This window comes from Nannobrachium achirus, assembly GCF_963921795.1.
Source record: "Nannobrachium achirus genome assembly, chromosome: 12".
Classification (NCBI taxonomy): Eukaryota; Metazoa; Chordata; class Actinopteri; order Myctophiformes; family Myctophidae; genus Nannobrachium; species Nannobrachium achirus.
The window spans coordinates 28160909-28176087 of NC_137832.1; the positions used below are offsets into that span (position 1 = coordinate 28160909).

A 15179-nucleotide genomic window follows, 5' to 3' on the forward strand; every position below is an offset into this window, starting at 1 on the left:
CACACACCCCGTCTCACGATTTAACCACGTCCAGATCTTATCTCAGGTCACATTTTAAGATAAAAAAAAAAAAAAAAAACAGCCTTGGATGAAGTGGTAGAGGGGCCTGGGCCCAAAATTAAAAACTGAACCGATTGAGAGAATGCCCCTTTTCTTATGTCAACCATAAAAAACAAGAGAAAACAAACAAAAGGGAACGCATAAACACGATCCATTTCCATATAACCATTTTGCTTCACCACCGGAGACAAAAGGAATGCAACCAAATGGTTCTGCTGTGTGATTGTTTGTCGACAGCTGAAGCCATCCGTCACCCAGCAGGGGAGAGGAGTTGGGGGGGGGGGGGGGTGATGCATTCCCAAGCAGAGTTGGTGGGGGAAGCAGAAGGCAAAGCAAGGGGGGGGGGGGGGGGGGTTCAGAGATAGTACCTGGCCATTTGGTGATTGAGAACTGGGTGGAGGGTCAATGAATGCATCAAACTACCCCCCCCCCTCCCCACCCCCCTCTTACTGCAATATATCCACTCGCCTGAGAAGAAAAACATTCTTTTCGACAAAAAAAAAACCTATCTTTTAATATGAGAGCGGACTCAATGTAGCATCTTACCTCCTTTTTTTTAAAACCAGATAATTTATAGTTTCCCTGGCAGTTAACTCCTCTCTCAGTGACAACAAATACCTTTTCATTACAAAAGGAGCAGAGGAGCAAGGCAGGCAGTTGCCCCGGGGGTTGCAGATGGGAGTCATTTACTCCTCCCTTGTTCCACTGCTGGCTTAAACACAGCCACGGCAAAGTTTATTTTAGGGCTCGCAGCCCAAGAGAGACCCTCGCGCGTAATTACTCTAATTATAATGCTGAGCTTTATCATATTCTTTTTTTGCCGGGCTCCACTTCCGACTGCTGAGGGTAAACATCCAAAAAACTATCTACCCACAAGTCCAGGCAGCTATTACACTGCTGGACCGCTTCCAAGAGACACATTTTTAAGGATTCAATTTCAATGTGTCTTTCCCCCTTTTGAGGTCTGAACTTGTGCAACCACCCGGGCCAGGGTAACCTTTTTTTCCTGAGCAAACTTTTTAAGTTATAGGTTTCAGTTACCCTTTCTTTAACAGCATAATAACAATTGAAACCAGCTTCACAATTTACAGCTCAGGTCTGGTGGAGGCAACATATTTTGTCAAGCTGATAAGAACTAGGTTTAGTTTAGATTGAGTTAACCATTTAGGCCTAGAATTATTGAATGCTTTAACCAGTGAAAATCACACCCGTGTGAAGTGGAGCTGTGTGTGTGTGTGTGTGTGTGTGTGTGTGTGTGTGTGTGTGTGTGTGTGTGTGTGTGTGTGTGTGTGTGTGTGTGTGTGTGGATCATGTGTACCGATTTTTGTGACATTTGAAGAAAATATGTAGGAAAAGGAGCAAAAAGTGTGTTTTGGAGAAAATTCAAGATGGCGGACAATCTATCATGGCGCAAATGGGCGTGGCCTATATGGGGAGATGCGTCATGGCCCAAGGAATCCAGGGAAAAAATATTTTTAATTTTCCGACCTACGGTTCAAGAGTTACAGGCCAAAACGTAAAGTGGGGTGTTATGGCGCCACCATGCGGCCAAATGACACAATTATTTTTCATTTAATCCTTGAAATCATTATGAACCTCCTCTCCAAGTCTTGAAACTCTAGCCCCTATGGTTTGCGAGAGACAAATAATTGAATGTGAGTTTTTGCGATTCCCATTATAAGTCAATGGGGAAAATTAATTCACTAATAAATTAATATCAATTAAACTATAGAACCTTTCTCTTAGAAAAGTAATAGCCCACGATTCCCGAGTAAGCCGGTCGATTTGACATATGGCGCGAGTGTGTGGTGGCAAAACTGTGGGACTAGTGGCGTGCCGAAGTTTAGGAAGTTCAGGCTACATACACACACACACACACACAGACACACACACAGACACACAGACCCACACAGCCACGTATAGGGAGCCTGTGCTTCACACAGCTCCAAAAATAGCAGATAATAAGCTCACAGCGCGGCTGCGAGCTTGTAGATCTGCTATTTTTTGAAAAAGTCGTGAAAATGCGTGCAAATCTTTGAATATTATGTATTTTCAAAGCAAACGTTTGTAACTCAAATTTTGCTTCTGGGTGGTCCCTGGAACTAAATATTTTGAGATGGGGGTCCGTTGCCAAATAAATATCATTTTGGGGGCCCTTCACATGAAAAAGTTTGAGAACCACTGACATAGTAGTCTCTGAAGAACAGACTAACTGAGCTCCATTTAAGTGAAAAGGACCTTTTCTTTGACGATGGCTGGCCAGATTGCTGACATAGAAACATAGGTTTTTCAAAAAAAAAACCTTAGAAGGATTCAAAAGACACTTATAGAATCGGGTCAAAATTCTAATTTTCACGATTTTTCAAAAAATAGCAGATCTACAAGCTCGCAGCGCGGCACTCGGCGCAATGACAAAATGTCATTGCTGCTAGTCGCAAACCACAGTTCACAAGCTACACCAGAGTGGGTAGAGCCCACTGAAACAACACCAGACAGGGAAATGGAGGTGTGTGTGGGGGGGGGGGGAGATCACTGGCACAACAAAGAAAACAAATCTCACCAGAAGACCAGAGACACAGAGTGAGATAACATTCCTAAAACTAAAGCCATTATCACCAGAGGACCGTGCCAGTAGTCTAAATCTAAATGACGATATATGCACATGGAACGGCATACAGCAGGGGTTCTCAAACTTGGGGTCGGGACCTCAAGTGTTATTTTGTGGACCTCAAAATTATTTTGTGGGGTCCCAGATGATTAGCTTAAAGGAGCTATAGTCAACTTTTTTCTTGAAATACGGACGCTAAAAAAGATGAAGCTTCATAAATGTGTTTCTAATCAAAAATGACCAGAAAAAGCGTAAAATAATCATTTTGGCCATTGTCAGGCTGACTTTGTTTACATGCCTCTTCTATTCTTTTATCCACGTGTTTCCGTGGGAGTTTACTGGAGATTATTTGGACCCGTTTGGACCACACTTCCGGTTTAACAGCAGACATACAAGCTCACGTCGCGTCGCAGATGCAACCGTTGTGAGCTTGTAGATCACACTCGGCTGCAGCGCCGGAAGCTCGGTACAGCGTCTGCGCAATGCACTATGGGGCGTTGGAAAGTCGTGGATATGGATTGATATGGGATGTAAACAAAGTCGGTCTGACAATGGACAAAATTATTATTTTACGCTTTTTGTGTCATTTTTGAATAGAAACATATATGAAGCTTAATCTTTTTTAATAAAATATTTTCGAAACATTCTTTTTATTTTAGCGTCCGTTTTTCAAGAAAAAGTTGACTATAGCTCCTTTAATGTAATTATTTTTTTCTCACTCAATGGTAAACAAACCAACATACAGTATAAGTGTATACAGGGTATCTGCACATTTATAAAGTAATTTAAGGATGTTCAAGACCGTTTTTATACCAAACTGGCCAAACTGTCAAAAATTAAGTAAACAAGAGGCGAACATTGTGAAAACAGCCAATCTACATGCTCACAACGTCTCGCGTGAGCGTGTGCAGGCGATTTTTTGGTGGGTTCCGTGCTGAGCAAACACTTATGATTACTATCACAATACCTTTTTTTGTATATAGCCTAACTTACAGCACCTTTATGTAAACAGAATCACACCTGTGCTAAGTGAGCACGGTATCAGACACGACACACATGCGTATCTCCTTGTATGGGCCGTTCTGTCCGTGACGTTAGTTATCTCCAGTTCCGTGCTCACACACACATCCACGCTCATTCCGTGCTCATACATCCAAAGCCAGACGTAGGAATGGTTTGCACCGCTCAAACATTACTTAACAAACAAAGAGTAGTAAAGAAAGACTGTGAGCAATGAATCTTACCTTCATCGTTACTGGCCGGCCGGCATTGGGCCGGTAAGACCTGGGCGAGCAAAGCCAGAAACAGCAGTAGACTTGGCCCCGCTAGCATCCTGTTGAGGGAGCTATGACTGCTGGCTTCTTTGCGAGTGGACCTCCATTCAAGCTTTTGGTGCATCAGCACTGGGTCATTCACAGTGCTAGGCTGAAAAGAATAAAACAAACACAATTGTATGAGCGTGTGGGCCTGTTAGCAAACTTCCTGCCTCTCTAATGCCGTTATCAGTAAAAACTAGTAGCTGTCAGAAACGATTTATGATCTGTGTTGGAAGGGTGGAATCACAGTTTTACTTTACAATTGGTTTATTGTTCCTCAAAAACAGAGAGAGAGGGGGAGGCATAACTGGGTGTTTCATCAATTAAGACTAGGCTATATGCTGTAGAGTAGACTAAACTTCAGCTCCAGCCTGTAATCTTGTGGGCACAGAAACATTTCCCCTTTCATCAAAAAACGTTTTGGATTTCACAACGTTCAAGGAGAGTACTATCAGTATTTAGGACCTACTAGTACACAGTGCACACATACTATGTGATAAGAAAATAACACCACAAGCATAGTGAATCAGCCTTACACTTACATTTATAAAGAATAATGGGTAGTTTTTGCAGACACGATTGATGTTTAGTTCTAAACTAATGGCCTTGCCTAAAAATGCTGTATCCAAAGTTAGGTCTATTCCATGGCTACTCAAACCATTCTTGTCTGATGTCATTGCTGTGATTATCATAAGCGGGTGAACAGGGGCGTCACAAGGGGGGGAAAGTGGGACTGAGTTACTAGGGCCCAAGGTGGAGGGGCCTTAAGCTTTTGGGGGGTCCCTGGAACTAAATATTTTGAGATGGGGGTCCGTGGCCAAATACATATATATCATTTTGGGGGTCCTTGATATGAAAAAGTTTGAGCACCACTGACATAGAAACATAGGTTTTTAAAAAAAAACCTTCAAAGACTTTTTCACGATAAAAAAAAAAAGCAGCTCTACCAGCTCGCAGCCCAGCACTCAGTGCCGCGCCGTGAGCTTGTATATCTGCTATTTTTCAATAGTTAAAGCGCAAAATAACACAGTGAATCCTTGTACCCATGCAGGGCCCAGAATCTGGTGCAACACCCCTCTGGAAGCGGGTGAACCTGGGATGCACATCTGCTCGCATCATCACCTCTGCTGCAGCATCTGGCCATTGAGATTAACACTTGCCCCTAAACCCCCATAATCCCCCTTGAGAAATTTGTTAAGGACCAAAAAAACTAAGGTCTGTTATGTGACACCCCTGTAGAGAGACCGCCAAGCCATCATTTCCACACTCAAAGATCTATCACCCAACAGTTGGTTTTGGTCCCAAACCCAACATGACCCTCAGCCACCATTTGCTGCCATGCTTGTCAACTTGTGTGAAACAAATGCTGGTGGCTCCTACACTCTTGATGACATGCCAAACTAGCAAAACAGTAGGTACACTCTAAAATCCCTTACGGGTGAATTGTGATACTCAGGAGTTTACATTAATATTCAGGATTTTGCTCTATTTTTTTTAAAGATATGTTTTAGGGCTTTTTTTTGCCTTTATCGATAAAACAGCAGACTGATAGGAAATGGGGAGAGGGATGGGGAGTGACACGCAGCAACGGTAGTCGGGATCGGGAATCGAACCAGCGACACGCTGTCAGGCTACACTGTCATCATCACAATCACGCTCAAAAACCCCAACAAACATGTGAAAGCTACTTCAGTAAACACAAATCTAGGACAGGGAAATTATGTCTACTTAAATACACTTTTGGTCTGCGCCATCAAGACATGGCAAGCCTCTTTGATTTCTTTGAGGAGCTGGTGGTTTCTGTGAGCGTCCTTCATTAAAAACACTCAATGTGTTCTCTTCACAAACCAATTCAATTTCACTTTCCAAGAATGGGCCAGTGTTCCGGCAGCTGAGCTGGATCATGGGGTCCATGGGGATAAAGCAGCTTGGTCATCCCAGCCCCGTAAGCAGTGAGTCAGTGTTTGGGCAGGATCCAAGAATCCACTTCTGCTGCCAGACAGAAGGAAGTCCAAAGAGCATGCAGCCGACCACGCTTCCCTGGGCTCTCATCACGACATGACCACTAAGACAACAGTCCATAATTGAGGGAGATGAAAACCGTGTCTTCAAGTGTGGGGACACAGAATGCTCTGTCATGTTATGCTCACGTCCAAGCATCGGCTCAACCTGTGGCTTACTATACATGAGTCACGTAGAATGCACTCATTGTGTGCTCAAGGTGACTTCTGCCCTGATTTGGGAGAGTCCTCATGCCAAGGACCCCCAAATTGACGCTTATTAGCCTGCGGACCCCCATTTGAAAAGATATGCCAGGGACCCCCATAAGAGAAGATTATTATGGCTCTAGCAGTGGTCCTCAACCATTTTAATTTGAAGGGCCTCCAGTTTGACATACATTAGGCTACGGACCCCCATTTAATGGCATTTCTGACTCTGAGGCCCCAATTTATATTGTAAAATCAAAGTTAATTTAACTTTGTACACTCAAGAGTTACAAATGAAACCAAATGGACTCTGACGGGAGTTACAGACCCATAAAGGGTCCATTTGGTTCCTAACTATCATTTAGCTGCAGACCACCTGGAACTCCCTCAAGGACCCCTGGGGGTCCCGGACCTCACTTTGAGAACCAACCGATTTACGATCTTTTGACCAATATTTTGTCAAAGAGTGCAAAATATATTTCAAACGCAAACAATTACCTTTTTATTTAACCATAAGCCATTTTGTCCTATGACATGCCTAAAATAGGGATGCCAGGTTGAAAGTGATTAAAAAGAAGCACAAGCCGCTCTGGCGGCGTAGTGTGTGGGATCACAAACCATTTGTTCTAAATGATTTGTGTCCTTGGCGGGAACGTGAACAAACTAGTTTACTTCGTGAAACCGTTACGTTCAGGCTTTCGTTCATGCTTCCCGCAAAACAGACAGAGGTGTTGTAGAGTTTTTCACTAGATCCACGCGCATTGCAATTTGAAATGAGTACAAAAAGACAGATTAGTGGCCAGTTAACACCACATTTCAGTATGAAAAGAAATAAAGATGCGTGGTTCCTTGACAACTTTTGTCAAGGAACCACAGGTAGGTACTGGTCAATTATCACGTTTTAGTATGAATAGAAGATGCAAATAGTATGCTATAGCTGCTATTCATGAACTACATTAAGTTAAAAACATGCAAGGAAATCGCATAGCCATGTGCGTGTACTGACTCAGGCTGCTTTGCATAAAATATTGAATTTGTGGAAATAACTAATAAAATAAATAAATAAAAATAGATTAGCTATTAGAGCATGAATGACAGAACTGAGTTTCTCTGCAGTCAGTCATGTCAGGGGAATCGGATGCACACAATTTCATGCATATAGTAGTCCATGCACTCCGCTGGGGCCAGAAGCGCTACTGAACGTTGAACGTCAACGAATCCTGTTTGGGCCGGGGGAGGGAAGCCTGACTGGGAGGGTTTGCCCGTTTGTCACAGGACGTATTCCTACGGACTGGGGTGGCACCTGTCAACAGGGAGTGTTGGGCGTGAAGGGTGGGAGGTGCTGTGTCCCAGTAGGGCCTCCTCACTGGCAGGTGAGCCAGTAGGGTACAACAGCAGTGACAACACAGTGTGGAGGAATTCATTGGCATATGAATTTAAAAAAGGGGTAAAAAATTATTGGATACCCTAAATCAGGGGTCTTCAACGTTTTCAGGCCAAGGACCCCTTAGTTGAGAGAGAGATGAAGCAGGGACCCCCATAACCTGTTCATAGATTCCATATAGTCTCATTCTTTGACAGCACAATCATCAGTGTATTTTGGATTCATGTCAATTTATGTTTTCAGATATTTAACCACTTGAACCATCAATACTTAATAAACTTGACCTTTCACTATGTACTTAGTCTGCTCTTTTCCCCCCTCTACACCAAACCTCTTTGCCGAAAATAGCCGATCTACAAGCTCACAACGCCGTTGTGAGCTTGTAGATCTGCTATTTTTGGCTAAAGTTCCCAGAATATGGATGCTAGGGTTCAAGTGGCCAATATACAAAATGAGAAAAAAAAGCTTCTATCACACAAAGATTTGGAGGACCCCCTGTTGAAGACCCCTGCCCTAAATTATACAAATCAGGAGTCAGGACACATCGGATGCATAATTGCTGATACTGATGTGGTACAAAAAGTAATCGTGGTTGATATATTGGCCAAACCAACATGTCTGTCCGACTCAAAATAATATGTACACTGACTACAAAGGTGGACTTGATTATGGCTCAGATACTTCTTAAATGTTGTTCAGACACATTAAGGATGAACACACAATGGGAGGGAATATTCCCAGTTGAGTATCTAAATGCAGAGGAGCTGTTACGCTCCTTACATTCACAACCGAGGAAGTTCTGAATATTCAAATGCATTATTTTTCCAAATGCATCCTATCCTATATGCATAATTTGGTTTAGTCCAGCTCACTTTTGTTGAATTAAATGAAATGTATTCGGTATTTCTATGTTTTCATTACATATGAATTATAAATCAGTAAAAGCTTAATACACACAAAAGTAAAATACACACATTTATTGGACCCAAATCTGTCTTTTATTCAAAGACAACGCTTCACTCCCTTGATGACCTGTCCTGTGTAATTACAGGGACAGCCAGCATGTAACAGTTCTCACACGTTATATAGGTCACTTTCAAAAGTAAATGCATGAGCAAAAATGCATTTTGGATTTCCAAGGAAAATGTTTTCAACTTAAGTTCGACCAGTAGATGCAGCAAGGTAACTGAATGCATTCAAATGGGACATTGCAACAACAGCTTGAGTCAGTAAGCAGTGAGTGGTTCTGTAACGGCTGCAGTCAGTGTAATGGTGAAGGTAGCAAGTACCACTTCCCTAAAAGTTTGAGAATTGACAATATAGATTGCCAGCCAGGCTTTCAAAATATGCAGACCACAAGGAATTCATAAAAATAAATAACAGGCTATATACTGGGGACCCCGGCAGCATTTGCATATATCATAGGCTGTCTTGTCTGACAGACTGTTTACTGAGTGCAGCAGTTCCCTATGGAGGCCTTCGTGTCTCCATAGGGAACTGCTGTCGGCCATCAAATTATTGGCTCAGGAATGCGACAAAAACAAAAAACTATCTATGAATTCAAGTCTCCATGGGTGAGTAATCGATAGAAAATAAGTTATTTTTTGGGGGGAACTATCCCTTTAAACTCTCCAGCTCTCACCTAATGAAAATTAGGGCATTCAACACCCAACAAGATCAAACACCAGGGAAAATCCTAGTTGTTTTTCTACCTACTTTAGGGATCACATCATTTCTGTAAATGAGCCAAATCAGAGGGCTTAGATTAGTGGATATTCACATGGAAGACAGACCCATCTCGCTTCTGGCATCATACAATGACACTGGTTACTGGCTTACGCCAAAGTGTGGCCAGACCCATAATTACTGTTCAATGGCATCCATGCATAAAATTCCTCAGCTCTCCAATTCTGTAGCCCAACCCCAGTCAATCCTGCATTCCCAGGAACAGGCCAGGCGGCTGGCGCACAGATTCTTTTTTTGCCATGATGGTGCAATTCAGCACATGTAACTCCATTTGACTATTCCCCCCAGGCTACTGTTTTCAGGAAAACAAAAAGCTCCAGGTTTTTCCTCGTCAGAGTCAGACAGTAACACATGACATTGCATGTCATTCAGTCAATACTGCCTGAGTGTTAAAATGTTTGGTATGGGGCATCCCAATAATAATGAAACTTGAAACCCTGGTAGTATAACAGTGATCAACTAATTTAATTGCACACCTAAAATGAAAAACAAACTAGCACCACCACCAGGGAAAAACTGTTACTGTAACAAGTTCCTTAAAGAGCTGTTTATCAGATAAATAACTAGCTATATTTTTGATGCACTCACACAGTATTAAAACCACTGGTCCAAACCTAATTATAGGTCAATTACCAAAGCATTCAGGCATTCAGGCTCAGGTCTAAAGGCGCCTTGCCACGTCTTTCTCTATGGATTTACTGGTTAGGTATGATTATACAGCTTAAACAATAATTTCTGTGCCAGCCTAGTAAATTAAAAGGCAGGAGAATTCCTCACGTCCCCAATGGTGGCTCAAGAGAAAACATCCTTTTGCTGCCAGCAATTCCCTTGTGGGTTTCTGCCTCTTCCTCAACTATCTATTTTATCCATCTCATTTTCCACACATCCACACATCATTTCACTAAAGCCTGGAGTCCTCCCCATAGTGATTTGTGCCCTTTGAGCATCTAAAAAAGCAACAACACTGAATTTCACCATAGCAATTATTTATGTAAAGGGATATTGAGTCAGTGTTCATTTAGTTTCATTTCATATATCACCTATATAGGCTCAAGAAACAAAGTAAAGCAGCAGAGTTTTGTCAGACCATCTGTCTACTACTGAGATGACTGGCACCACTTGACAAAGACTGCTAAGGATGGATAAATTGACAACAAATATCTTCTGGTTGAAAACACAATAGCAATGCTGCAAAACTCAAGCCCCCATGAAGATGTTCACAAAGTATAAGATGAGCAGTTCAAAAGAGCAGTTCTGGACTGTACTCCGCATTTAGAGGTAATTATATTAAAACATAGTTTATGGGGTTTTTGTTTTGTTGTCATTCCAGTTTGCTCTCAATGTATACTGAGCTGCTCAAAAACACATTTAACACAAGTGATTTTACCTAACTTGTCCTACATGCATGTATCTCCTTTGAGTCTTTGGGTGTTGAGTCAATGATAATGCAGCCAATCCAAAAAGGATGAGCATAGCCTAGTATTCATTACAGTAGCTCTACCTAACCTCTCTAGACTTAGGCTAATGCTATTACTTGAAATATAAAACTATTAACCTAAAGAAAAGGCTTTCCTGTCTGTTTTCAGGAGTGCTCAGTTTGGGCCTAGTTGCCCCCCCTCCCCTCAGCGTGGGGATGGAGGTGTTAATACATCACAGCGAGACAGTCGACTGTTTTCTTTTAATACACAAATAAAAGTAGGACAAAATTAGGACACACAAACGTTTTCACGTCTCTCAAGTCTGAGGACCGACATTGTATTAGTGGTTGTTGTTGAAATCTAATAAGTTCTTTAAAAAAACGTAAATGATTTACATTTTTCCTCAGGAAACCAGTCCAGAAGCTTATGTAAAATACATATAAATAATGTAGGCTAGGCTATATAATAGGATCATCGGTAGACACACAACAATGAAATGAAAAACAGAAAAAGTTTAATAAAGAACTCTTACCTTATTGGCGGGGGGCTGTAGAACAGCCAGCGTAGAACAACTACGTTGACCAGACAAGGGATCAACTGGGAGACTGAGATTTAATGTTGAAAAACTTTCCCCTCCAAAAAAACTGCTATATCCACTGGATCGCGTGTTCCGTACGTGAACTTAGAGCAGAGCAACAACTCAAACACAGCAACTTTTTTCTAGATTGACCATTGTTTTTTTACTACAAACTTCTATGGAAGTAGTAGAACAACGCACGCATCAAAAGAATGTGTGCTCCTCCACGCTCCGTAAAATCCAAGGGATTCAGCGGAGGGGTGAAAAACGAAATGTAAAGAAATATATGCGCGTTGAAATGAAATGGTGGCGTTTCACTGGAACAGTGGTGTTTTTCTTCTGAGATCGAATCCGTACCTTTACTACAACCTGCGGAAAAATCCAAAGTAATTTCTATAGACCCCGCAAGTCAAGCGAGGGCAGCCCGCAGCCGTGCTTGTTGATCCCAAACCCCGTTTCGCTCACGGTGGAGAAAGAAAAAAAGTCCATTCGCCGCCGAAAAAACTATAGACTAAAGTTAGTTGATCAACTTCCTTTGACGCAAAATACCGAAACATAGGTGCGACTTCTTTTAGCTGAAAGAAGATTACAACTACAGATCCAAACTATTCTGGTCATTCCGGTGCAAAACGGTGCAGCGCTACGAGATTCCGGACTCTCCGCTTTCTTTCAGTGTCGGTAGAATAGGCGCATCCTCCTCCCCTGTGTGAAAGAAACCTGGCTCCCCCTGCCATCCAATGCATCACCTCTCTACTCTACTCTAATGGGACCGCGATGCATTGTGGGGATTGTTGTCCTGCCTAAGCCAGTGGTTCTCAAACTTTGACATTTCAAGGTCTCCCCTCATAGAGTTATAATGTCTCCCTCTGACAGTGTACAAATGGAAACAAATTTGATTCCATTTGTAAATAGTTCAGACTGGGTCAATTTAGTCCCCTCTAAAAGAATCCACAGAGTCCCTAGAAACCACTTTGAGAACCACTGGCATAAGCCAGTGGTTCTCAAACTTGTCAAGGACCCCTGGCCTGAATTATGTGTAGCCTATCTGGCTGCGGTCTGCGGACCCCCATCTGAAAAGATTTTGTGCCAAGGACCCCCATACAAGATGTTTATGGTGTTAACATTTTCAAAGAATGTCAAGGTGTTTTGAAAATATATATAAAATATGAAGATATAGGGCCCTGGGGGTCCCTGGACCCCACTCTGAGAACACCTGTATTAGATCACGGACCACCATAACTCTGAGACTGTACAAATGGAACCAAATGGACCTGTTTAGGGTCCATCTCAGAGTTACAACCACAGGGTCCATTCGGTTCCTAATATCCATCATTTATCTGGGGACCCCCTGGAACCCCCCCAAGGACCTTTGGACTGGAGGTCCCCGGACCTCACTTTCAGAACCAATGGCCTAGGCCCATGATGGTTTAGGTCGCTTGCCAATAATCTATTCCAAGTGTAAGCAAAGAAGGCATAGCCTATCTGTTCATTTTAGCAATTTAGCAAACAACACTATAAATTAAGTATTAAATTAAGTATACATTCAGCTTACCTTGTTTATTATGAAACACCTCTTAAGTGAGAGGTAGTTTCATAACTACCTTACATAACCATTGTCCATTGCCAGCTTTGCAGAATGTGGATAGGTCTAACAAAGAGTTCAGTGATTGATTGATTGATTGATTGATTGATTGAATGATTGATTGATTGATTTCTTTATGAGCAGTTAGCAGAAAAAAGCACAGTTCAATAAAGGTCTGCTAAGAACACTGAATTCTGCAGTGCAGTGTTCAGTGCAGATGTCAATGTTAAGACAAAAGACGGGCTGGTATTTTAATTCAGCACCTGGGACAACTTGTGATTATTGTCAGAAATATAACTTGGGTTACAGTGAAAATGTGATTTCCTTCATGTCCTTGGCTTCCGTGATGTCCTTGGCTTCATCATAGCCAAAGACAGTTTAGTTGTTTGCTATGCAAACAGCATGGGGTGTAGGACTTTGTGCACTAACTTGTTGCCTATCAATGGACCACCATCTCCATTCATTGGCCATTATGGCCTATTACCTTCTCTGGGGCAAAAGCTTTCTCCAAAGTGGTAAAACATTGTAAATGCCTTAAATGAGGTGTGATATTATAGGTCCTTTATTTCTTCTTATTATTTTTTCAGGATACCTGATCCAGTCAGGAGAGAGAACCCCACACATTTATCAACTTCAATTGTTCTAGACTAGTTCCAATTTGTCTGCTCATTATTTTTTCTTTGATCCCTTCCAATTTCACTTGTTTATCCTGTATCCTTTATGAGGTAACTTCTCACTAATAGGCCTGATGGATAAAATTGGTATCCCGACCAGATTTTCTGTTTATAAAAGACACTGGAAAACTCTACTTGACAAACACTCTATTCAGCAATAATTGCAAGAATATAGAGCTATTTGACACTTATTTGAACAAAAACTAGATGTCACTCAAACCTCTTTTCAATACTTAAACGTAGGTGTTACTATGAGTGCACTAAACCAACATTGAAGGTTCATGGTGTCAGATCTGGCCTATCACAATCTGTGGCCCAGTTGACACTAGAGAACAGTTGTCGGTGTCAGATGTTAGAAGCCACATCAGTGTAAACACCAAGACAGTTTATATTAGCTCAAGAGGTCAATCTGTGCCAATGCCATTAACATACAGTGCGTGTGTGTACCGGTACATACAATTATTTCATTATAGAATTATACATTTTCATCAACTTCTTGTCTTGTCCATTACAGTTGTATTATGATGTGATCAAGACCATATCGTTGCTGTCGGGCAGAAACCTTGTATCTCCGTATCAACTTTTTATGTTTTTTCCCCCCTAAAATCAGTGCCCTACTTTCTGTGTTTTAAAAAAATATATATAAAATGAACAGGTTTGGACATACAAGGTTTCCACTCGACAGAAATATATGCGCTGGCAATGTTTCAAAGAGTAATCACTTAAAATGCATCTGCCAACTCAGCATGAACATGAACCCTATGTCTGCTCAAACACATTGTTTGTATCTGAAGAACTCATATGTCTTTGCTTTAATGTCACCATTAACGCATGATTGATGAGTGAAGATGTAAAGTCACACATGAACCCCAGCTTGGCATCTCCACCATTAAAGAGCTTGGAATTCAGACATTAATGTTTTAGACATTAATGTTTCAACATGTGTTTAATATCTTTGCTTACAATTATAGAAATACTGTATTATAGGTGATTATTTGACTCAAATGATAATATTTCATGAGGGTACATTAAATATATAAATCTAAAAAATCTAATTTACATTAAGATAAAGGCCTACCTACATTAAGATAAAGGATACTCTTCTGCTCTACCTTTTGTGGCCAGGTCATGGCAAGGCCCCGGTTTTTGTTTTGTTTTTGGATACAGCCTTTAATACTGAAACCAGCTAAAAGCTCACATATCCTTTATAATGATACATATGACAAATAAATTATGGTGGTGAGGAGAGTAGGGGCTGAAAATAATTGTGGCACAGGCGAGAGACAAACGTGAAGATTGCTTGGAGCAGAATAACCGGGAGGTGTTGGGGTTACAAGATGATCACTGGTTACAGTTGTGCGAGCACAACAGTGACAGGGTACTGGGAGCAGGCCAATGAAATCTCCAGGTTTGACGAGTGCCCCTCAGCAGCGGACGAGGGCAGTGTTGGTGAATGTAACAGCAGCAGCAGCAGGGCAGTAGAAGCAGCAGCGGTGGGCAGCAGGTGGGTAACAGCCCGGGCAGTGCCTCCTTAGCAGCAACAGAGCCCAATCAGTGGCACTAGTTGCAGCAGGCCCATGGCCCGTCCTCCTCGCAGCAGCAAGAAC

General features: G+C 41.9%; 1 protein-coding gene across 1 annotated transcript in view; it reads right to left on the reverse strand.

Moving 5' to 3' along the window:
- fgfr1a (fibroblast growth factor receptor 1a) overlaps positions 1–11398 on the reverse strand; it is a gene marked incomplete at its 3' end in the record, with an annotated part of 38445 nt that extends 27047 nt beyond the window's left edge. The window contains exons 1-2 of the mRNA XM_080738245.1: positions 11272–11398; positions 3913–4093 (exon numbers count right to left, since the gene is read on the reverse strand). Coding sequence (XP_080594371.1) covers positions 3913–4066 — 154 coding nt within the window. The 5' untranslated portion in view covers positions 4067–4093; positions 11272–11398. The remainder of the gene's footprint in view (positions 1–3912; positions 4094–11271) is intronic.
- Between the last annotated feature and the right edge of the window lie 3781 nt (positions 11399–15179).